The 23,698-nt window shown below is 52.9% G+C and overlaps 1 protein-coding gene across 1 annotated transcript in view; it reads right to left on the bottom strand.

Annotated features, from left to right (window-relative positions):
- Positions 1-23,698, bottom strand: part of fbn3 (fibrillin 3) — a 227,294-nt gene that overhangs the window by 118,865 nt on the left and 84,731 nt on the right. The window contains exons 9-11 of the mRNA XM_080212943.1: positions 17,370-17,522; positions 13,798-14,058; positions 11,681-11,824 (exon numbers count right to left, since the gene is read on the bottom strand). Coding sequence (XP_080069069.1) covers positions 11,681-11,824; positions 13,798-14,058; positions 17,370-17,522 — 558 coding nt within the window. The remainder of the gene's footprint in view (positions 1-11,680; positions 11,825-13,797; positions 14,059-17,369; positions 17,523-23,698) is intronic.

Below are 23,698 nucleotides of genomic sequence, written 5' to 3'. Positions count from 1 at the left end.
CGCTGCACTCCGCCCGACACCCCGACACGCGCTGCACTCCGCCCGACACACGCTGCACTCCGCCCGACACCCCGACACACGCTGCACTCCGCCCGACACGCTCTGCACTCCGCCCGACACCCCGACACGCGCTGCACTCCGCCCGACACACGCTGCACTCCGCCCGACACCCCGACACACGCTGCACTCCGCCCGACACGCGCTGCACTCCGCCCGACACACGCTGCACTCCGCCCGTCACACGCTGCACTCCGCCCGACACCCCGACACACGCTGCACTCCGCCCGACACACGCTGCACTCCGCCCGACACACGCTGCACTCCGCCCGACACGCGCTGCACTCCGCCCGACACGCGCTGCACTCCGACCGACAAACGCTGCACTCCGCCCGACACACGCTGCACTCCGCCCGACACGCGCTGCACTCCGCCCGACACACGCTGCACTCCGCCCGACACGCGCTGCACTCCACCCGACACACGCTGCACTCCGCCCGACACGCGCTGCACTCCGCCCGACACGCGCTGCACTCCGCCCGACACACGCTGCACTCCGACCGACACGCGCTGCACTCCGCCCGACACACGCTGCACTCCGACCGACACGCGCTGCACTCCGACCGACACTCGCTGCACTCCAACCGACACACGCTGCACTCCGCCCGACACACGCTGCACTCCGCCCGACACACGCTGCACTCCGCCCGACACACGCTGCACTCCGCCCGACACGCGCTGCACTCCGAATGACACACGCTGCACTCCGCCCGACACGCGCTGCACTCCGACCGACACTCGCTGCACTCCGCCCGACACACGCTGCACTCCGCCCGACACGCGCTGCACTCCGCCCGACACGCGCTGCACTCCGCCCGACACACGCTGCACTCCGCCCGACACGCGCTGCACTCCGACCGACACACGCTGCACTCCGCCCGACACACGCTGCACTCCGCCCGACACGCGCTGCACTCCGCCCGACACGCGCTGCACTCCGACCGACACACGCTGCACTCCGCCCGACACGCGCTGCACTCCGACCGACACACGCTGCACTCCGCCCGACACACGCTGCACTCCGCCCGACACGCGCTGCACTCCGCCCGACACGCGCTGCACTCCGCCCGACACGCGCTGCACTCCGACCGACACGCGCTGCACTCCGACCGACACGCGCTGCACTCCGCCCGACACGCGCTGCACTCCGACCGACACGCGCTGCCCTCCGCCCGACACCCCGACACGCGCTGCACTCCGCCCGACACGCGCTGCACTCCGCCCGACACACGCTGCACTCCGCCCGACACGCGCTGCACTCCGCCCGACACCCCGACACGCGCTGCACTCCGCCCGACACGCGCTGCACTCCGCCCGACACCCCGACACACGCTGCACTCCGCCGGACACCCCGACACGCGCTGCACTCCGCCCGACACGCGCTGCACTCCGCCCGACACGCGCTGCACTCCGCCCGACACCCCGACACGCGCTGCACTCCGCCCGACACGCGCTGCACTCCGCCCGACACACGCTGCACTCCGCCCGTCACACGCTGCACTCCACCCGACACCCCGACACACGCTGCACTCCGCCCGACACACGCTGCACTCCGCCCGACACCCCGACACGCGCTGCACTCCGCCCGACACACGCTGCACTCCGCCCGACACCCCGACACGTGCTGCACTCCGCCAGACACGCGCTGCACTCCGCCCGACACGCGCTGCACTCCGCCCGACACTCGCTGCACTCCGACCGACACGCGCTGCACTCCGCCCGACACACGCTGCACTCCGACCGACACGCGCTGCACTCCGCCCGACACACGCTGCACTCCGACCGACACGCGCTGCACTCCGCCCGACACCCCGACACACGCTGCACTCCGCCCGACACACGCTGCACTCCGCCCGACACACGCTGCACTCCGCCCGTCACACGCTGCACTCCACCCGACACCCCGACACACGCTGCACTCCACCCGACACGCGCTGCACTCCGCCCGACACCCCGACACACGCTGCACTCCGCCCGACACCCCGACACGCGCTGCACTCCGCCCGACACCCCGACACACGCTGCACTCCGCCCGACAACCGCTGCACTCCGCCCGACACACGCTGCACTCCGCCCGTCACACGCTGCACTCCACCCGACACCCCGACACACGCTGCACTCCGCCCGACACGCGCTGCACTCCGCCCGACACACGCTGCACTCCGCCCGACACGCGCTGCACTCCGCCCGACACACGCTGCACTCCGCCCGACACGCGCTGCACTCCGCCCGACACACGCAGCACTCCGACCGACACACGCTGCACTCCGCCCGACACGCGCTGCACTCCGCCCGACACACGCTGCACTCCGACCGACACGCGCTGCACTCCGCCCGACACACGCTGCACTCCGCCCGACACACGCTGCACTCCGACCGACACGCGCTGCACTCCGCCCGACACGCGCTGCACTCCGCCCGACACCCCGACACGCGCTGCACTCCGCCCGACACGCGCTGCACTCCGCCCGACACGCGCTGCACTCCGCCCGACACGCGCTGCACTCCGCCCGACACCCCGACACGCGCTGCACTCCGCCCGACACGCGCTGCACTCCGCCCGACACACGCTGCACTCCGCCCGACACACGCTGCACTCCGCCCGACACCCCGACACACGCTGCACTCCGACCGACACACGCTGCACTCCGCCCGACACCCCGACACACGCTGCACTCCGACCGACACCCCGACACACGCTGCACTCCGCCCGACACACGCTGCACTCCGCCCGACACCCCGACACACGCTGCACTCCGACCGACACACGCTGCACTCCGCCCGACACCCCGACACGCGCTGCACTCCGCCCGACACGCGCTGCACTCCGCCCGACACACGCTGCACTCCGCCCGACACCCCGACACACGCTGCACTCCGACCGACACACGCTGCACTCCGCCCGACACACGCTGCACTCCGCCCGTCACACGCTGCACTCCACCCGACACCCCGACACACGCTGCACTCCGACCGACACACGCTGCACTCCGACCGACACCCCGACACGCGCTGCACTCCGCCCGACACACGCTGCACTCCGCCCGACACACGCTGCACTCCGACCGACACCCCGACACACGCTGCACTCCGCCCGACACACGCTGCACTCCGACCGACACGCGCTGCACTCCGCCCGACACGCGCTGCACTCCGCCCGACACCCCGACACGCGCTGCACTCCGCCCGACACGCGCTGCACTCCGCCCGACACACGCTGCACTCCGCCCGACACGCGCTGCACTCCGCCCGACACGCGCTGCACTCCGCCCGACACGCGCTGCACTCCGCCCGACACACGCTGCACTCCGCCCGACACACGCTGCACTCCGCCCGACACCCCGACACGCGCTGCACTCCGCCCGACACACGCTGCACTCCGCCCGACACCCCGACACGCGCTGCACTCCGCCCGACACACGCTGCACTCCGCCCGAAACCCCGACACACGCTGCACTCCGACCGACACGCGCTGCACTCCGCCCGACACACGCTGCACTCCGCCCGACACCCCGACACACGCTGCACTCCGACCGACACGCGCTGCACTCCGCCCGACACATGCTGCACTCCGCCCGACACCCCGACACACGCTGCACTCCGACCGACACGCGCTGCACTCCGACCGACACGCGCTGCACTCCGCCCGACACACCGACACGCGCTGCACTCCGCCCGACACGCGCTGCACTCCGCCCGACACACGCTGCACTCCGCCCGACACCCCGACACACGCTGCACTCCGACCGACACGCGCTGCACTCCGCCCGACACACGCTGCACTCCGCCCGACACCCCGACACACGCTGCACACCGACCGACACGCGCTGCACTCCGACCGACACGCGCTGCACTCCGCCCGACACACCGACACGCGCTGCACTCCGCCCGACACGTGCTGCACTCCGCCCGTCACACGCTGCACTCCACCCGACACCCCGACACGCGCTGCACTCCGCCCGACACGCGCTGCACTCCGCCCGACACACGCTGCACTCCGCCCGACACGCGCTGCACTCCGCCCGACACGCGCTGCACTCCGCCCGACACGCGCTGCACTCCACCCGACACCCCGACACACGCTGCACTCCGACCGACACGCGCTGCACTCCGCCCGACACCCCGACACGCGCTGCACTCCGCCCGACACCCCGACACACGCTGCACTCCGCCCGACACGCGCTGCACTCCGCCCGACACCCCGACACACGCTGCACTCCGCCCGACACGCGCTGCACTCCGCCCGACACACGCTGCACTCCGCCCGTCACACGCTGCACTCCGCCCGACACACGCTGCACTCCGCCCGTCACACGCTGCACTCCGCCCGACACACGCTGCACTCTGCCCGACACGCGCTGCACTCCGCCCGACACCCCGACACGCGCTGCACTCCACCCGACACACGCTGCACTCCGCCCGACACGCGCTGCACTCCGCCCGACACACGCTGCACTCCGCCCGACACGCGCTGCACTCCGCCCGACACGCGCTGCACTCCGCCCGACACACGCTGCACTCCGCCCGACACACGCTGCACTCCGCCCGACACGCGCTGCACTCCACCCGACACCCGCTGCACTCCGCCCGACACACGCTGCACTCCGCCCGACACACGCTGCACTCCGCCCGACACCCCGACACGCGCTGCACTCCGCCCGACACACGCTGCACTCCGCCCGACACCCCGACACGCGCTGCACTCCGCCCGACACGCGCTGCACTCCGACCGACACACGCTGCACTCCGCCCGACACCCCGACACGCGCTGCACTCCGCCCGACACGCGCTGCACTCCGACCGACACACGCTGCACTCCGCCCGACACACGCTGCACTCCGCCCGACACACGCTGCACTCCGACCGACACACGCTGCACTCCGCCCGACACCCCGACACGCGCTGCACTCCGCCCGACACCCCGACACGCGCTGCACTCCGCCCGACACACGCTGCACTCCGCCCGACACCCCGACACACGCTGCACTCCGCCCGACACACGCTGCACTCCGACTGACACACGCTGCACTCCGCCCGACACGCGCTGCACTCCGCCCGACACCCCGACACGCGCTGCACTCCGCCCGACACGCGCTGCACTCCGACCGACACACGCTGCACTCCGCCCGACACACGCTGCACTCCGCCCGACACACGCTGCACTCCGACCGACACACGCTGCACTCCGCCCGACACCCCGACACGCGCTGCACTCCGCCCGACACCCCGACACGCGCTGCACTCCGCCCGACACACGCTGCACTCCGCCCGACACACTCTGCACTCCAACCGACACACTCTGCACTCCGCCCGACACGCGCTGCACTCCGCCCGACACCCCGACACGCGCTGCACTCCGCCCGACACGCGCTGCACTCCGCCCGACACCCCGACACGCGCTGCACTCCGCCCGACACGCGCTGCACTCCGCCCGACACGCGCTGCACTCCGCCCGACACACGCTGCACTCCGCCCGACACACGCTGCACTCCGCCCGACATGCGCTGCACTCCGCCCGACACCCCGACACGCGCTGCACTCTGCCCGACACACGCTGCACTCCGCCCGACACACGCTGCACTCCGCCCGACACGCGCTGCACTCCGACCGACACGCGCTGCACTCCGCCCGACACCCGCTGCACTCCGACCGACACGCGCTGCACTCCGACCGACACGCGCTGCACTCCGCCCGACACCCGCTGCACTCCGCCCGACACGCGCTGCACTCCGCCCGACACGCGCTGCACTCCGCCCGACACCCGCTGCACTCCGCCCGACACACGCTGCACTCCGCCCGACACACGCTGCACTCCGCCCGACATGCGCTGCACTCCGCCCGACACCCCGACACGCGCTGCACTCTGCCCGACACACGCTGCACTCCGCCCGACACACGCTGCACTCCGCCCGACACGCGCTGCACTCCGCCCGACACGCGCTGCACTCCGCCCGACACCCGCTGCACTCCGACCGACACGCGCTGCACTCCGACCGACACGCGCTGCACTCCGCCCGACACCCGCTGCACTCCGCCCGACACGCGCTGCACTCCGCCCGACACGCGCTGCACTCCGCCCGACACCCGCTGCACTCCGCCCGACACCCGCTGCACTCCGCCCGACACACGCTGCACTCCGCCCGACACACGCTGCACTCCGCCCGACACACGCTGCACTCCGCCCGACACACGCTGCACTCCGCCCGACACACGCTGCACTCCGCCCGACACACGCTGCACTCCGCCCGACACACGCTGCACTCCGCCCGACACCCTGACACACGCTGCACTCCGACCGACACACGCTGCGCTCCGCCCGACACACGCTGCACTCCGCCCGACACATGCTGCACTCCGCCCGACACACGCTGCACTCCGCCCGACACACGCTGCACTCCAACCGACACCCCGACACGCGCTGCACTCCGCCCGACACGCGCTGCACTCCGCCCGACACACGCTGCACTCCGCCCGACACCCGCTGCACTCCGCCCGACACGCGCTGCACTCCGCCCGACACGCGCTGCACTCCGCCCGACACGCGCTGCACTCCGCCCGACACACGCTGCACTCCGCCCGACACACGCTGCACTCCGACCGACACACGCTGCACTCCGCCCGACACCCGCTGCACTCCGCCCGACACCCCGACACACGCTGCACTCCGCCCGACACCCCGACACACGCTGCACTCCGACCGACACCCCGACACACGCTGCACTCCGCCCGACACGCGCTGCACTCCGCCCGACACACGCTGCACTCCGCCCGACACGCGCCGCACTCCACAGATTCAATGGGGCGAATGGTCTCTTCTACACTGTAGAGATCCTATGATTCTCAGGAATTTCACAGTAACTTCATTGTAGTGTTAATGTAAGCCTTGCTTCTGACTAATAAATAAACTTTTACTTTAACATTTCTATGGGCCTGATTTTACCATCAAGTTGCACCTGTTTTGGGGTGTGAAAGCTTGGTAAAGTCAGGCGTGAGGCGATCTGTGACTGCCTCCCTGCCCCTTTCCCCTTTACCAAGTCCCTAAAATGGCCACGGTCGGCATGCATCCAAAATGGGCGTGTCGTCAATTTAAATGCATTTGCATAGAACATTACAGCGTAGAACAGGCCCTTCGGCCCACAATGTTGCGCCGACCAATTAAAAAAGCAAAGACCCTCTAACCTAAACCAATCCCTTTCCATCCATAAACCTATCCACGGATCTCTTAAACGCCCCCAAACTTGGCGCATCTACAACTGCAGCAGGCAGGGCATTCCAATCCCTCACCACCCTCTGGGTAAAGAACCTACCCCTGACATCCGTCCTATAACTACCTCCCCTTAATTTAAAGCTATGCCCCCTCGTGCTAGCTTTCTCCATCCGAGAAAGTTCGTGCGAGCTTTCTCCATAGCTCTTATAGCAGGCATGTATTTAAATTGATTTGATGGGCTGGATGCCCAAACTTACCAGCATTTCCCCCTTTATCACTGTGTTCAGATTGTGGCGAAACAGACATGGTCTGCAAAGGTCTGACTCGGGCACTCCAGCTTCTGAAGAGATCAGTTCAGAGCTTCCAGCAGCTCTCTAACTCAGATCGATGGTGGTGGTGGGGGAGGCCGGGGGGGGGGGGGGGGGGGGGGGAGGAGGCTGGTCAGTTGGCTCTCTGGGGGAGGGGGGGAGACGGGTCAGTTGGCTCTGGGGGAGGGGGAAGGAGACGGGTCAGTTGGCTCTCTGGGGGAGTGGGGGGAGATGGGTCAGTTGGCTCTCTGGGGGAGGGGGGGAGACGGGTCAGTTGGCTCTCTGGGGGAGGGGGAAGGAGACGGGTCAGTTGGCTCTCTGGGGGAGGGGGGGAGACGGGTCAGTTGGCTCTCTGGGGGAGAGGGAAGGAGACGGGTCAGTTGGCTCTCTGGGGGAGGGGGAAGGAGACGGGTCAGTTGGCTCTCTGGGGGAAGGGGAAGGAGATGGGTCAGTTGGCTCTCTGGGGGAGGGGGGGAGATGGCTCAGTTGGCTCTCTGGGGGAGAGGGAGGGAAGTGGGTCAGATGGCTCTCTAGTGGGACAGGCGGCAGGGGGGTCCGTTGCCACTCTGCGTGCAATCGGTGGGGAGGAGGGCGCAGGGGGCCACAATTGGTCTGAGTAGCGGGAAGGTGGGGGAATAAGGGAGACGGTTATGTTGTGGGGTGGAACGATGTCTGTGGGGACCAGGGGGCAGGCATTATCAAGCCCAGGAGCGATGTGGCAGGGGAGTGTTTTTCTATTTCTTTTACTGCACGTGCGCAGTTGAAGGCTCCAATGGAGTTGCAGTGTTTTGGATGCGATAAGCCCTGGCGTCTGCAGCGCGACTCAGAATCGCTGCTATTTTTTCAGGCAGGGTGCATATGGGGCTGCCTGAGAACAGGCCTAAAAGTCAGATTCAGCACTTAGAATCAAAATGGTAAAATCCAGCCCTGTGAGTCCAGAAACCCATCTGTTCCATCAGGTAACAGATTCCTGCGCACTGCAACTCCCAATCATACTCCTATCCGGATATTTATCCAGATCCGTCTTTAAAGGAGTACAGTGCGGCCCTGTTATAACGCGATGGTTAGGGTCCATAAAATGTTATTGCGCAAAAAGCGGGGTCGCACTAAATCAGGGTTCAAGAAAATCAACGTTCAAACTGATCCAATGTTGACCTAACATCCTAAAACACCCCTATTTAGGTTCACACCTTGATAGTTTCTTTCCTTGTCCTCAGATCACAGTTTCCTTGAACTTTATATTCAACTTGATGTTCTGATTTCAGTCATGAACTATTCCTGCCAATCTATCAACTTAAAGCATCATTAAGAGACCTCTCTCGATTCCTCCAGGTAGTATATTGTGTATTATTCTTCGCATGTGCAAAGTACAACTTCTAACAGAAAACTTCAAAGGAAAAGTTTCCATCTCAGGTAACTTAGTTCAGAGGCATGGAAGAATTGGATGCTGCCGATTCCATTTACAATGCCCCGGAAAGAGCCAAAAAAAGGGTCCAATGATTCAACGCATTATATCGAAATTTGCGCTAAATTGGGGCACGTAAAATCAGGGTTTCACTGTACTGTTAAATCAATATTGAGTTTGCTTTTACTCTGTTTTTATATGAAAATTTTGTATGTATCTATTTCAAATTCTCTTTGACTATGACATAATCATTTCCTTTCTAACCATTGTTCATGTCACTTTTGTGCCCTATCCTTTGTAGAAACGAAGAAACTAGAAGTACGAGTAGGCTATTCAGCAATTTATTCAAGAATATCCATCCAGAGCCTCTTCTGCTCCTATTAGTCTTTGCTGTAACATTGGTGAGTGACAGGATACTCAAAACTCTCAGAATTTGGTTATCACCTCAATCCTCTCCTTAACAACAGACTCATTTTTCCTGGAAGGCCATCAAGGAATTGTACAGGGGTGGCCATTTGGCCCCTTGTGCCGGTGCTAACTCTTTGAAAATAGTTGTCTAAATTGGTCGTATTTTTCGCCAGAGGCCTTTAATTGCCTCCTTTTCGATGCTGAGCGTTAATGTCTACGACGTGGTGCATGCAAAGGCTGGAATTTTCTCAGCGTGCAGAGTTGCAAAGTGGGTGACCAATTGTAATAATTACACACCAATTAAAATCAGTGGAAGTCTGCTGGAATTGACAGAACATGCTTATGTTGATAAAAGCCCGAGTTCCTTTCGCTCAGTGAAAAGTAACAATCTCTTGGTTGCAGCTGAGGTCTGGACTATGAAACAGGAAATTCCAATCAGGCTGGTTTCCATTAACACTCTTCTGAAAAGATGAACAGTTTAGCACGTGCACCGTGGCTGGTAATTTCATCTCATCCAGTTTATGAACTAGATCAAACCAGTCAGGGATTTTCACATCCTGACCAGGCTGGGGCTGCTCTCACAGGGGAGAAAGTATAAACAAGGTGTAAGAAAGGGAGAGAGAAATTAAGAGTCACTTGAGGAGTCTTAACAGACAGATTGAATACTGCAGTGAGTTTGGTTAAGAGACGTCAATCTGCTTGGCCTCTGTAGGACACAGCACTGTTTTATTCTTTTTTTTATGGGATGTGGATGTCGCTGGCAAACCCAGCATTTGTTATCCTTAATTGCCCTTGAACTGAGTGGCTTGCTAGGCCTTTTTAGAAGTTCAGTTAACCACATTTTCATGGGTTTGGAGTCATATGTAGGCCAGACCAGGTAAGGAAGACAAATTGCCTTCCTTGAAGGACATTTATGAATTAAATGAGTTTCAATGACAATTGAGGTTTATGATTATTGAGATTAAATTTTCCAGCATTTCCCACTGGCAGGAACTATACCTCAATGTAGTCAGTTTCTGGGGAACTGTACCTCAATGTGAGTCAGTGTCTGGGGAACTGTACCTCAATGTGAGTCAGTGCCTGGGGAATTGTACCTCAATGTGAGTCAGTGTATGGGAAACTGTACCCCAGTGAGTCAGTGTTTGGGGAACTGCACCCCAGTGAGTCAGTGTTTGGGGAACTGTACCTCAATGTGAGTCAGTGTCTGGGGAACTGTACCCCAGTGAGTCAGTGTCTGGGGAACTGCACCCCAGTGAGTCAGTGTCTGGGGAACTGCACCCCAGTGAGTCAGTGCCTGGGGAATTGTACCCCAGTGAGTCAGTGTTTGGGGAACTGCACCCCAGTGAGTCAGTGTTTGGGGAACTGTACCTCAATGTGAGTCAGTGTCTGGGGAACTGTACCCCAGTGAGTCAGTGTCTGGGGAACTGCACCCCAGTGAGTCAGTGTCTGGGGAATTGTATCCCAATGTGAGTCAGTGTATGGGAAACTGTACCCCAGTGAGTCAGTGTCTGGGGAACTGTACCTCAATGTGAGTCAGTGTCTGGGGAACTGTATCCCAGTGAGTCAGTGTCTGGGGAACTGTATCCCAATGTGAGTCAGTGTATGGGAAACTGTACCCCAGTGAGTCAGTGTCTGGGGAACTGTACCCCAGTGAGTCAGTGTCTGGGGAACTGCACCCCAGTGAGTCAGTGTCTGGGGAACTGTATCCCAATGTGAGTCAGTGTCTGGGGAATTGTATCCCAATGTGAGTCAGTTTCTGGGGAATTGTACCCCAATGTGAGTCACTGTCTGGGGAACTGTATCCCAATGTGAGTCACTGTCTGGGGAACTGTATCCCAATGTGAGTCAGTGTCTGGGGAACTGTACCCCAGTGAGTCAGTGTCTGGGGAACTGCACCCCAGTGAGTCAGTGTCTGGGGAACTGTACCTCAATGTGAGTCAGTGTCTGGGGAATTTTACCCCAGTGTGAGTCACTGTCTGGGGAATTTTACCCCAGTGTGAGTCACTGTCTGGGAAAATTTACCCCAGTGTGAATCAGTGTCTGGGAAAATTTACCCCAGTGTAAATCAGTGTTGGGGAAAATTTACCCCAGTGTGAATCAGTGTCTGGGGAATTTTACCCCAGTGTGAGTCACCGTATGGGGAATTTTACTCCAAGGTACTGTACTCCAGCAAGTTCTCGTTCGGAAAATTGCTCCGCAGTGAGAGCCTGTGATTTCAGGAGACTTACAAAAATAAATGAAGGAAAAATACCTGCCCACTGTAATCTGAGTGAAGCAGCTGGAATCAGTACTCACCAATACACTCCCTCCGCACATCCTGCTTGAAACCCATGTTACATTCACAGCGGTAACTCGATGGTGTTGGAATACAGCGTCCATTCAGACAGAGGTTGGTGAAGTGCTTACAAACATCAATGGTCTGGTTCAGTGTGGCTGTACCTGGGTAAAGGTTAATAAAAATAATCATGAATATAGCTGCACATTTCTATACAATGGCTTCAACACTCTTTGGTGACTTGATGACGATGGAAATATTTACTGTCCTCTTATGGTGTTAAAACCCAAACTATCATCCCTTACCCAGACTGACAGCCTGTGGATTCCTTACTCCACATAAGACCAGAAGATATAGGAGCAGAATTAGGCCATTCGGCCCATAAAGTATGTTCCACCATTGATGATATGATTCTCATCCCTATTCTCCTGCCTTCTCTGGCGTTTATTGGTAGGGGGATTGAATTTAGGAGTCGCAGCGTCATGATGCAACTGTACACAACTCTGGTGCAGCCGCACTTGGAGTATTGTGTGCAGTTCTGGTCCCCACATTACAGGAAGGATGTAGAGGCTTTGGAGAGGGTGCAGAGGAGGTTTACCAGGATGTTGCCTGGTATGGAGGGGAGATCCTATGAGGAGAGACTGAGAGATTTGGGGTTGTTTTCGCTGGAAAGAAGGCAGCTAAGAGGGGATCTTATTGAAACATATAAGATGATTAGAGGTTTAGACAGGGTGGATAGTGATAGCCTTTTTCCTAGGATGGAGAAAGCTAGCACGAGGGGGCACAGCTTTAATTTAAGGGGGGGTAGTTATAGGACTGATGTCAGGGGTAGGTTCTTTACCCAGAGGGTGGTGAGGGACTGGAATGCCCTGCCAGCTGCAGTTGTAAATGCGCCTAGTTTGGGGGCGTTTAAGAGATCTGTGGATAGGTTTATGGACGAAATGGGATTGGTTTAGATTAGTGGGTTAGTGTTTTTTTTAAAAGCTGGTCGGCGCAACATCGTGGGCCGAAGGGCCTGTTCTGCGCTGTAATGTTCTATGTTCTATGTTCTCCCCGAAACCCATGATCCTCTTATTGATCCAGAACCTATCTATCTTTGTCTTAAAGATACTCAATGACCTGTTCTACAGATTCACCACCCTCTGGCTGAGGAAATTCCTCCTCATTCCTTTTCTGAGGAAGGATGTTCTTGCTCTCAAGGGAATGCAGCTAAGGTTTACCAGGCTGATTCCAGGGTTGTCGAGACTGATGTATGAGGAGAGATTGATTAGGTTAGAATTGTTTCTGCTGGAATTCAAATGAATGAGGGAGGATCTGATTGAGACTGATAAAACTCTAACAGGTCTAGACAGGGTAGACGCAGGGAGGATGTTCCCAATGGTGGGGGAATTCAGAATTGGAGGTCACAGTCTGAGAATTCAGGGTAGACCATTTAGCACAGACGTGAGAAGACATTTCTTCACCCAAAGAGTGGTGAGCCTGTGGAATTCATTACCACAGGAAGTAGTTGATGCCAAAACATTGAATGCATTCAAGAGGCGGCTGGATATAGCACTTGGGGCAAATGGAACTAAGGCTACGGGGAGAAAGTAGGATTAGGCGATTGAGTAGGATGATCAACCATGATCTTAATGAATGGCGGAACAGGCTCAAAGGGCAAATGGCCTCCTCCTGCTCCTATCTTCTATGTTTCTACGTTTGTATCTCAGATGATTTGCCTTTGCTTGTATAGTTTACAGATCCTTAAAATCCACCTGGGTTAATATCCTGGAACTTCCTCCCCAACGGACTGCAGTTGATCAAGATGAGAGATCATCATCATCTTTTCAAGAGAAATTAGAGATAGGGATTAATGTTGGCCTCGCCAGCAAAGCCCACATCGCATGAACCACCTCTTTTATACTCATCGTTGCTTTATATTGCCATGGTAACTATGCAAATTATATTTCTATTTTATTTTCCAAATCTTCTAGCGGAAACTCTGTTTCTGGCAACATGAAGCTATTCCAGAGGAATGTGAAGCCCCATCTACTCAAACCATGCCAATAAACTGCACATTATAGAATAATTAACACTTTTCATTTGAGTTTGCCTAATGTGATCTTTCCTTTCATGTTCTGACTAATTTAGTACTTACCAATGCCTGGCCCAGTTCCAGGTAGGCCTGAGAAGCCTGTTCCAATCCCACCTGGTCCGATGCCACTAGGTCCAACCCCATTGGGCCCAAGTCCACCTGGTCCCACTCCAGCAGGGCCGATTCCACCTGGCCCCACTCCAGGGCCGATTCCGCCAGGCCCAAGGCCGTTGGGTCCAATTCCACCAGAAAATCCTGGGAATCCAACGCCTGGGTAACCCGGTCCAAAGGGAACACCCTCAATGCAGAGTCTGCGATACTCATCTGAAAAGAATATGATTGAGACTATCATGAGAATTGTTGGAAGAAGCAGGGTTTATGAAATCACATTTATAGCACGGAGCTTCATGTGAGGTGGGGAGGAACATATTGTGAATTTGGGAGCAATCCTCTCTCCCGCCACCTTATCACTACGCCCATACTTGAAATCCCAATATGTGCTCTGAACACTAGTGCAGGTATCTGTAATGTCTTCCCCTGTAAACGCTGACTGAGGTGACTGGGAACTGATTCTGTTGGGAGAATGGATTTCCCTTCACCCATGGAGGCAGCTTTCTCCGCCACCGGTTCAGTACCAGAGAGGATGAATAGGGAATGTGAACCAGGACCTGTCACTCCCAGGTCATCAAACGTTCTGGTTTTACCACTGACAGAAGGGCTGGCCTGTAAGCGGGCTACAATTTCTAAACATCATGATTGATAATCCCACTTCTCAGTTCCTGTCCTCCTTTCAGCAGAAACATTGGATAGTGAGAATACCTGAATCCAGCAGGTATCTGGGAGAGGCACAAAATCAGTAATTACTAGGAGGGCCAAAGGAGCTTGGGCACTGAGTGGAGCGAGGTGTTGGATGTGCAAAATCTCAGAAATGGAAAGAGTTGTTTTATGCTTTCACTGGCCTGCCTGATAAAGCTGCTGCTTTGAAATGTGTTCATGTTGGCTTATTGGTGTGAACTGGGTATTGGGAATGGTCCTTCTAAGTAGGAAGGCCTTGTGTGTATCTGATAAAACATGGAATCACCTGGAATTTGCAGCATAGGAACTGGCTCGTCAGCCCAACAACAGCACAGTACTGGTGTTTATACGCTGCATGAGCTTCTTCCCTATTAACCCTATCTACATAACCTTTTACTCCTTTCTCTCACATATCCTTATCCTACTTCCCCATAAGTGCATCTTTGGTATTCACTTTGACTACTAGCAAGTTTCACATTCTGAGTGAAGAGGTTTCTGCTGAATTCCCGATTGGAACTATTCATGGCTATTTTATATGATCCCTAGTTTTAGACATTCGAACAAGTGGAAGCAACATCTTTAGTTTTTCTATTTATTCATGGGACATGGATGTCACTGGCTGGCCAAGATTTATTGACCATCCTTAGTTGCCCTTGTTCAGAGGGCAGTTGAGAGTCAACCACATTGCTGTGGCTCTGGGGTCACACGTAGGCCAGACCAGATGAGGACAGCAGATTTCCTTCCCTAAAGCACAATATATCTTTCCTACTGAATCTCTTCATATTTTAAACCTCTACTTGGTCACCCCTCAGTCTTCTCTTTCCTAAAGCCTAAGGCCGGGATTTCCCCCCTCCCCCCTTTGGTGTGTTTTCCCGCTGTGAAGGCATCTTGCCATTGGCTGCCAGTGGGATCTTCCAGCCCTGTCCTTCCAGTGTTCTTGCACGGCTTGCCCTCCCCGTCTCTGGGGAAACCTGCTGAGGAGGGGTTACCGATGGTGGGATCACAAGATCCCACTGGTGAGAAGGGCTGGAAAATCCCATCCCTAATCTGTTCAATACTTCCTGATGAGTATGATCTATCACATTTGTAAATATTGGGTCTCAGGTCTCATGTAAATAAGACCAGTGAGCAGCAGATATTCACTAAACATCCTCAGGGAGCTTGGCACTGAAGGTACTTCAAACTCCCATACTGGCTGCTTTTAGGGCAACTTAATTTTCCACAACGGGTGTCAAACAAGTTTTAAGTGCCATTTTTGCACATACAAAATACGAGCACCCATTTCAGGTGCAGGCTCCTGATGCCTTCTCATATTCTCAATACCAATATGGTGAATGATGCACTTTAAGTTTATAAAGGTGTTGTGAAGTTTTATGAACTAATCACCGGAGACTTAGGTGCGTTCTCCAAGGCAGCCTTCACGACAACGACAATGCAGAATTGCTGAGTAGAAACTGATAGCCAAGTTCCACACATATCAGGACAGCCTCAACCAGGGTCCTGGGTTCATGTCACACTATCTGTAACCCCCACGACTTGCCTGGACTTGCAAAATCTCACTAACTGTCCTGGCTGGAGACTATACACATCTCTTTAACCTGTACTTAACCCTCTCTCCACTCACATTGTCTGTACCTTTAAGACTTGATTACCCATAAAGACTCGCATTCCAACCATTATCTTGTAAATGATCGATATACCTATATGTCTGTATATGCCCTGTTTGTGAACACAGCTCCTACTCACCTGATGAAGGGGCAGTGCGCTGAAACCTTGTGGCTTGTACTATCAAATAAACCTGTCAGACTTTAACCTGGTGTTGTGAGACTTCTTACTGTGCTTTCCCTATCTTACCAGATGTTATACAGACTCTGCTCTGAGTCAATGTTTATCCTTCTAATAGTAAACAACCAAGGCCTCGTTGGAGAGTTCAGACCTTAGAGTGTGCAAGGTTCACTGGTGCATACACATTTGACTAGCACGTGCTGCACACTAAGTCAGGGGTGATCTCTACCAAATCTATTCCTTTCTCTTAACAAAGAATATTTGTTTCCTGCCCACCATATTGGAGGCAAGGGGGCCGGTTAAGCACTGGAAAATCAGGCACAACCTCATTGGATTGCTGGGTTCTGACTTCTGCAGAAGCAGCCTTTCACCTACCCTCAGTGTCAAGCTCGCAGCTACTGGTTTCCTTCACGATAAAAAATCATCTTGATTAATCTTTTTATTCAAGATGATGGTTGGTCCAATCTGCATGTTCTGCTTGACAATAGTTATTTGTTTATTTCTGAATGAAACAGAAGTTTGAGCCAATAAGGATGCTGCCCACTCCCAAAGACATTTCCAAGACCCATGGGCCTATTACACTCTCCATATATAGAATCCCTACAGTACAGGAGGAGGCCATTCGGCCCATTGACCTTGTACCAACAACAATCCCACGTCACCCCACGTATTTACCCTCCTAACCCCCTGACAATAAGGCACAATTTAACATGGCCAATCAACCTAACCTGCACATCTTTGGACTGTGGGAGGAATCCGGAGCAACTGGAGGAAACCCACGCAGACGCAGGGAGAATGTGCATATTCCACACAGTCACCCGAGGCCGGAATTGAACCTGGTCTCTGGTGCTGTGAGGGAGCAGTGCTAACCGCTGTGCCAACAAATGCAAAAACAAGTTGAATTAAATAACCATTAGAGGACAAAATGTTTAGTATCCTGCCCCGGTCAATCATGAAGGCATGCCCCTTAGAAAGGTCAAAATCATGACCTTTGCTTTAGTGCTCAGTATAGCCTCTTGTGTTCTTGGCTGGCTGTTGGTACAATGTTCACTTACCAGATCCCCTGACAGGGCACATTTCTGGAGTATGTCCTGCTGACCAGCAGCGCCCAGAGTCACAGCAGCACTGCATCTTGGTGTAGTGCCCGTGGAGGTCTCCCGCACATCGACCGCCCAGCAGACTGGAGAAGCAGGTACCAGATCGCTGGTCTGCAAAAGAAAAAGGAGAATGATAGGGGACATCCTCAGACAGGGTGAAACCACTCAGCAGTTTTGATTCACTGATAGATTATCATCAAACAATATACCTGGTCAAAGAGCAGACTGCTTAAAAACATCACTAGACAATGACGTTTTTCTCTCACGATTTCCTGAGACTTTTAATAGAGTTCTTGTGCTTGAATGTCTTTGATTAAAAGAACCTTCTAGTTTATTTTCCAATCTAATAAATAATTCTTCCCTCTTTAAATCTCTGTTAACCAAGTGTAACCTCCACTCACCTGATGAAGGAGCAGCGCTTCGAAAGCTCGTGATTCCAAATAAACCTATTGGACTTTAACCTAGTGTTGTGAAACTTCTTACTGCACCCACCAAGTGCATAATTTCAGTCTCTGTTCCATCTCTTTGAACCTGTCTATAGCACAAACGAATGCATTTCCAAGTTTCCTCAGGATCCCATTGGTTCACCATCTCCTAATTATTATTAGGGATCCCGAAGCTATCTCCTACAAGTGACTTTTCTTCATCTGTGCGCCTTGACTGAGTGTTGGCAAGCTGATTAACCTTGGAAGTTATGACAGTCAACCCTTCATTCTGACCTCACCTGACAGCTTCCAGTGGAGGGTCACTGAGTGGTGACCAGTAGCGGGACCCTGCTGGCTTTCTGCTCCCTGAACCAAGGACCACCAGGGTCAATTGTAGCACCAATACTGTCACCCATCCCAACAACTCGCACACAAACGGACCCTGGGATCTTCCTGACTGTAAGTCTCAGCCATTGACTGAAAAAACACCAAATCCTGGAACATGGTTCTCCAACATTTTCATTATTAATGCAAGGATTGCAAATGCTGAAATCTGAACTAAAAACTTAACATGATGGAAACAGTGAGCAGGTCAGCTTGGTTCCTGATAATCTGGAACATGTTTCTCTCTCCCAGATGCTGCCTATTTCCAGCATTTTCTGTTTTTATTTCAGCTCCTTTTTTCCTAGTTTCATTTGCAGCAATATTCTAGGTTTCCCTTCTTTGATTTAAGAACATAAGAACTAGGAGCAGGAGTAGGCCATCTGGCCCCTCGTGTCTGCTCCGCCATTCAATAAGGTCATGGCTGATCTTTTCATGGACTCAGCTCCACTTACCCGCCGCTCACTATAATCCTTAATTCTTTTACTGTTCAAAAATTTATCTATCCTTGCCTTAAAAACATTTAATGAGGTAGCCTCAACTGCTTCACTGGGCAGAGAATTCCACAGATTCACAACCTTTTGTGTGAAGAAGTTCCTCCTCAACTCAGTCCTAAATCTGCTTTCCTTTATTTTGAGGCCATGCCCCTTAGTTCTAGTTTCACCTGCCAGTGGAAACAACCTCCCTGCTTCTATCCTATCTATTCCCTTCATAATCTTATATGTTTCTATAAGATCTCCCCTCATTCTTTTGAATTCGAACAAGTATAGTCCCAGTCTATTCAGTCTCTTCTCATAATCAACCCTCTCAACTCTGGAATCAACCTAGTGAATCTCCTCTGCACCCCCTCCAGTGTCAGTAGATCCTTTCTCAAGTAAAGAGACCAAAACTGGTCTCTATACTTTACAAAACAGGTGTGGCCTCACCAACATCTTATACAGCTGCAACATAATCTCGCTGTTTTTAAACTCCATCCCTCTAGCAATGAAGGACAAAATTCCATTTGCCTTCTTAATTACCTGCTGCACCTGCAAACCAACTCCTTGAGATTCCTGCACAAAGACACCCAGGTCCCTCTGCACAGCAGCATGCTGCAATTTTTTACTCTTTAAATAATAGTCCATTTTGCTGTTATTTCTACCAAAATGGATGAACTCACATTTACCAATATTGTACTCCATCTGCCAGACTCTTGCTCACTCAGATTATCTATATCCTTTTGCAGACTTTCAGCGTCCTCTGCACACTTCGCTCTTCCACCCATTTTAGTGTCATCTGCGAATTTTGACACACTATACTTGGTCCCCAACTCCAAGTCATCTATGCAAATTGTAAACAATTGCAGTCCCACCACTGATCCCTGAGGCACACCACTAGTCACTGATCACCAACCAGAAAAACACCCATTTATTATTGTCACACATATTTGTATACAGTGAAAAGTATTGTTTCTTGTGTACTATACAGACAAAGCACATCATTCATAGAGAAGGAAAGGAGAGAGTATGGAGTGTTACAGTCATAGCTAGGATGTAGAGGAAGATCAACTTAATGCGAGGTAGGTCCATTTTCTGAATGGACTAAATGGATTCTGTATCCCATTACTCGTTTTATATCCCTTGACAAGATGCCCCAGTTTCATGACCTTTCCACACGTACAGTTTGAGCTTCTCTAATCTTTTCTCCCAGCTCATTCTGCATTACTAAACTCATAACTTTAATTTATTTCACAAGTACCTTTCACTAATTTACCTCCTTGCTGTGTCTGTCTCACCCAAACGCCTATCTGCAAATCATCACACAATACAATGCCTGGAAATTTCCCCGTCATTCACTGTGCAGGGGTCCTGAGTGTCATTGTGCCTGACAAACGACCCTTTGTAAACTGTCTTGGATTAATTTATTCCAGATGGGAACACAGGAAAACACATCAAAATTTCTCCTCCGCTCTTTCACAGCTATGATTAACCTCTGCAACTTTCTCATAATTTTGTCGAAGCTGGCCTAGCTACTCTGAGAACTTCCAGGAATATTTCAGACAATTCATTTCATTTTCTTGCAGCCTTTTGGGCTTTGACTATCCTCTAATTCATAAATTATTACATCTGGAACTGTGCCACTTTGAACCCTCTCCAACTGACAAACAAACCAGTTTACGCAGTGAGAATTGGCTGGGCCACTGCAGCCTCCCCTTCCTGAGCAAAGAAAGGCATCAGTAGCAAGAAGCTCCACTTTTTTCTTCCAAATTAGTTGTGCCGATTCTTAAACCTTGTGCTGTGAATGTACACATATTCTTGTTATACAAATGAAACCATATGTACATTATTGCACGCAAATGTGTCTAGATGTACATGCGTGTATACACATGGCACTCCATGCACACCTACAACTGCATATACGGCCAGAATGTTACAGCCATTCATTCCGGCGGGGTTTTCTCATCCCGCTGCAGTGAAGGGAGATTTGGCTGGCCACCAAATTCTCCAACTTTACTGCAATGGGAGCGTGATGTGAATAGCTGGTAAGATCGCATCCTAAGTCTCTGCAGACAACTATGACTTGATGTACATGTTTGTAAGCATGTGACTTTGCACACATATATACTTGTTATTGTATGTATATGTCTACATATAAGTGTGACTTTATGTTTTCCTATAATCAGATGTGATAGATATGGACATACACGTGACGACAACAGAGCTATAAACATATGTGACTATTAGCATATGTTCATACAAAAATACACCTGTCCATATACGTACCTGTATACACATGTGGCTCTGGATACATGTCAATACTTAAGGGACTTTCTATATGTGGAACAGAATGCATATACTACTGCACATACATACCAAAGTGAGTGACAATGGACTAACAGAGAAAGCTGGGAGCTACAAGTGAGACTAAATATATTTAGATGCATCACTGTAGGGGAATTTACTATTTATTACAACAGGTCAGAAGGTAAATGTTGAATGTGTGCATGTAGAACAATGCTTATATCAAAACGTATGAGTATATGTACATGTAAGATAGCTATAGTAATGAATGAAACAAAAATGTAGGATGAGCTTTGAGTATAATAGAATGAATGAAATTGGCCTGCAAACAACATTCTAGGTGAATAACTGTGAAATTTTGAAGGAAATATAGAAGTGAGGGGAGAAACAGCACAAAGACCTGACACAATGTTAATAAAGCTAATGTATCAAAGTGACTTTCCTTCTGATTTTGTTTTCCTCCTGCTGCTCCTTTCCACTTATTTGTTGTAATGATGTATGATTCACACTTTCTCAGGTGCAATAAAAATATTTATTAACAAGGAAAAGTTGCACAGAGACCTGCAATTGCACCCCCCCCCGCACCTCCACGCCTCCCCCCCCCCCCCCCCCCCCCCCCCCCCACACACACACACACACACACATCTAGAGCAGCCCACTGGCTGCCCTCAGTCTCTATATGTCTTCTAGATGTCTTCTGCCTAAGAGAGATCACCACTCTCCGGGGCAACTACCCACTCTCAGTCCTAATTGTTCCCTTAAGTTAGGTGACCTTCTTCTTCTGTGTTGTCCTTAAAGGGGCAATCACTTGTGAAGATTTCTCACGAGAGCTTTTTGTGGGGCTCTTCTTAATTTCTAGATCAATTGTTTTTTAATTCACCCCAGCTAGTTTTCCTGGGTTATTAAATTAACTTTTTAGATTTTAAGTCATTTACCAGACAGATTACATGTCAAATTTCCTGGTGCGGTCCGTGTATTCAAAGATTGTCCGTCCCTCACCCGCTCCAAATCTGTGGCGGGCAGAGCGATAGAGTTCCGGCGACTGTGTCAAGCAAAACTAAAATTATTAGATATTTTCTTGACTCGCTGTATTCAAGCCCTGAAAACATAGATGAAGTTTAGGTGATTTTCTAGATGACTACAAGCAGTACTGGGTGATTTTATCAATGATTATGAGCAATGCTGGGTGATTTTATTGATGGTTATGAGCAGTGCTGGATGATTTTATCAATGATTACGAATAATGCTGGGTGATTTCATCGATCGTTACGAGCAGTGCTAGGTGATTTTATCAATGATTACAAGCAGTGCTGAATGATTTTATCAATGATTACAAGCAGTGCTACATGATTTTATCAATGATTACAAGCAGTGCTACATGATTTTATCAATGATTATGAGCAGTGCTGGATGATGTTATTGATGATTATGGAGGACAGTAATATCTCAGCATCAACCCTGTCTACAAAGAGGACAGTAACAGCTGTGTCTATTGTGTAGACAGTAATAACCCAGAATCAACCCTCTATCCAGTGTGGCAGCTCCAACTAGACTGAGGACTGTCAGCAATATATCCAAACTGAGTGAGATCACTGTCACGCTGATGCTATTCCCCCAGAGACATTTTGCAGCTGCAGCCACAGTTTGGTAGATAAGGCCCATTGTGACATGTTGTCATTCTCTCAATGTGGAAACAACTAGAAATTTGGATGTTGCTTCATTTAAATAATATCCCTTCTGTTGTTGTCTGTTTCTCGTTGTGAATGGTTACACTGGATTAAATCAAAGTCCAGCTTTGTTGTGTCAGGGCTTCCTTCACATTTGCCGCTACGTTCAATTCCCCTGGACTTCTAGAAATGTGTGATGATCGGTGATTCACAACTCCTGCCACTCCCACCTTCCGCTCTCTTTCCGGTATCTGCACTATTTTGCCTTTGTTCAAAACTATCTTCTTGGATTGAAACATCTGGTAATGAGTAACAGTTACAGCCCCTGAAGCGTTTGAAAAAAAAGCTTTTGTTCCGAACCATGAACTCTGTGGTATTGCACATTTGAGCTGATATAAGAGTCTCTGAGGTTTCGGAGGATATTGTTTACTGATGGATTACAGACACACACACTGTTAGTTTATGGGAACGGCAGAAGTATTGATGTGTATAATTTGTGATAGGCTGGCTCAGATGAAAGTACTGACACCCCCACTAGTTCTGGCTTTGAACAAAGAACGGAGTTCAGCTTGAAACTTCACACAGCATTCTGACTCAAAAACTAACTTTGATGTTGTACAGCCAGCAGACATGGGTCCAGGCTGCTTGGGACATTCATTCTGTTGTTGGGCAAGTTTTTCCCTTTGTCTCCCGAAGGCTCAAGCACTCAGAATCCTGCACCTGCTGCAACCTTAAGAGAAATCCTCTCCTCATTCCCCAGAGGCTCCCTCCTCCAACAACACAGATGCACGTGGACACCAGTTAAGGCCAGGACTCCCAAACTAATCAGTCACTGTCCAAACTCTTACGTCAACACAAGCTACTAAAGTTGATGGTGGCCGTCAGCATCCAGCGTGTGGGGAGAGCTCCCACATTCTTAGGAACTTCCCCCAACAACAGTCCACATTCAGGAAGCTGTACCCCAACAAGAGGCCAAATCCAGGGCCCTGTATCCCAGCAAGAGGCCAAATCCAGGGCCTGGTACCTCAGCAAGA

This window comes from Carcharhinus amblyrhynchos, chromosome 26 (genome assembly GCF_965287045.1).
Source record: "Carcharhinus amblyrhynchos chromosome 26, sCarAmb.v2.hapA, whole genome shotgun sequence".
Classification (NCBI taxonomy): Eukaryota; Metazoa; Chordata; class Chondrichthyes; order Carcharhiniformes; family Carcharhinidae; genus Carcharhinus; species Carcharhinus amblyrhynchos.
The sequence above is the reverse complement of the archived record's forward strand: the minus strand, read 5'-3'. Positions and strand labels throughout refer to the sequence as shown.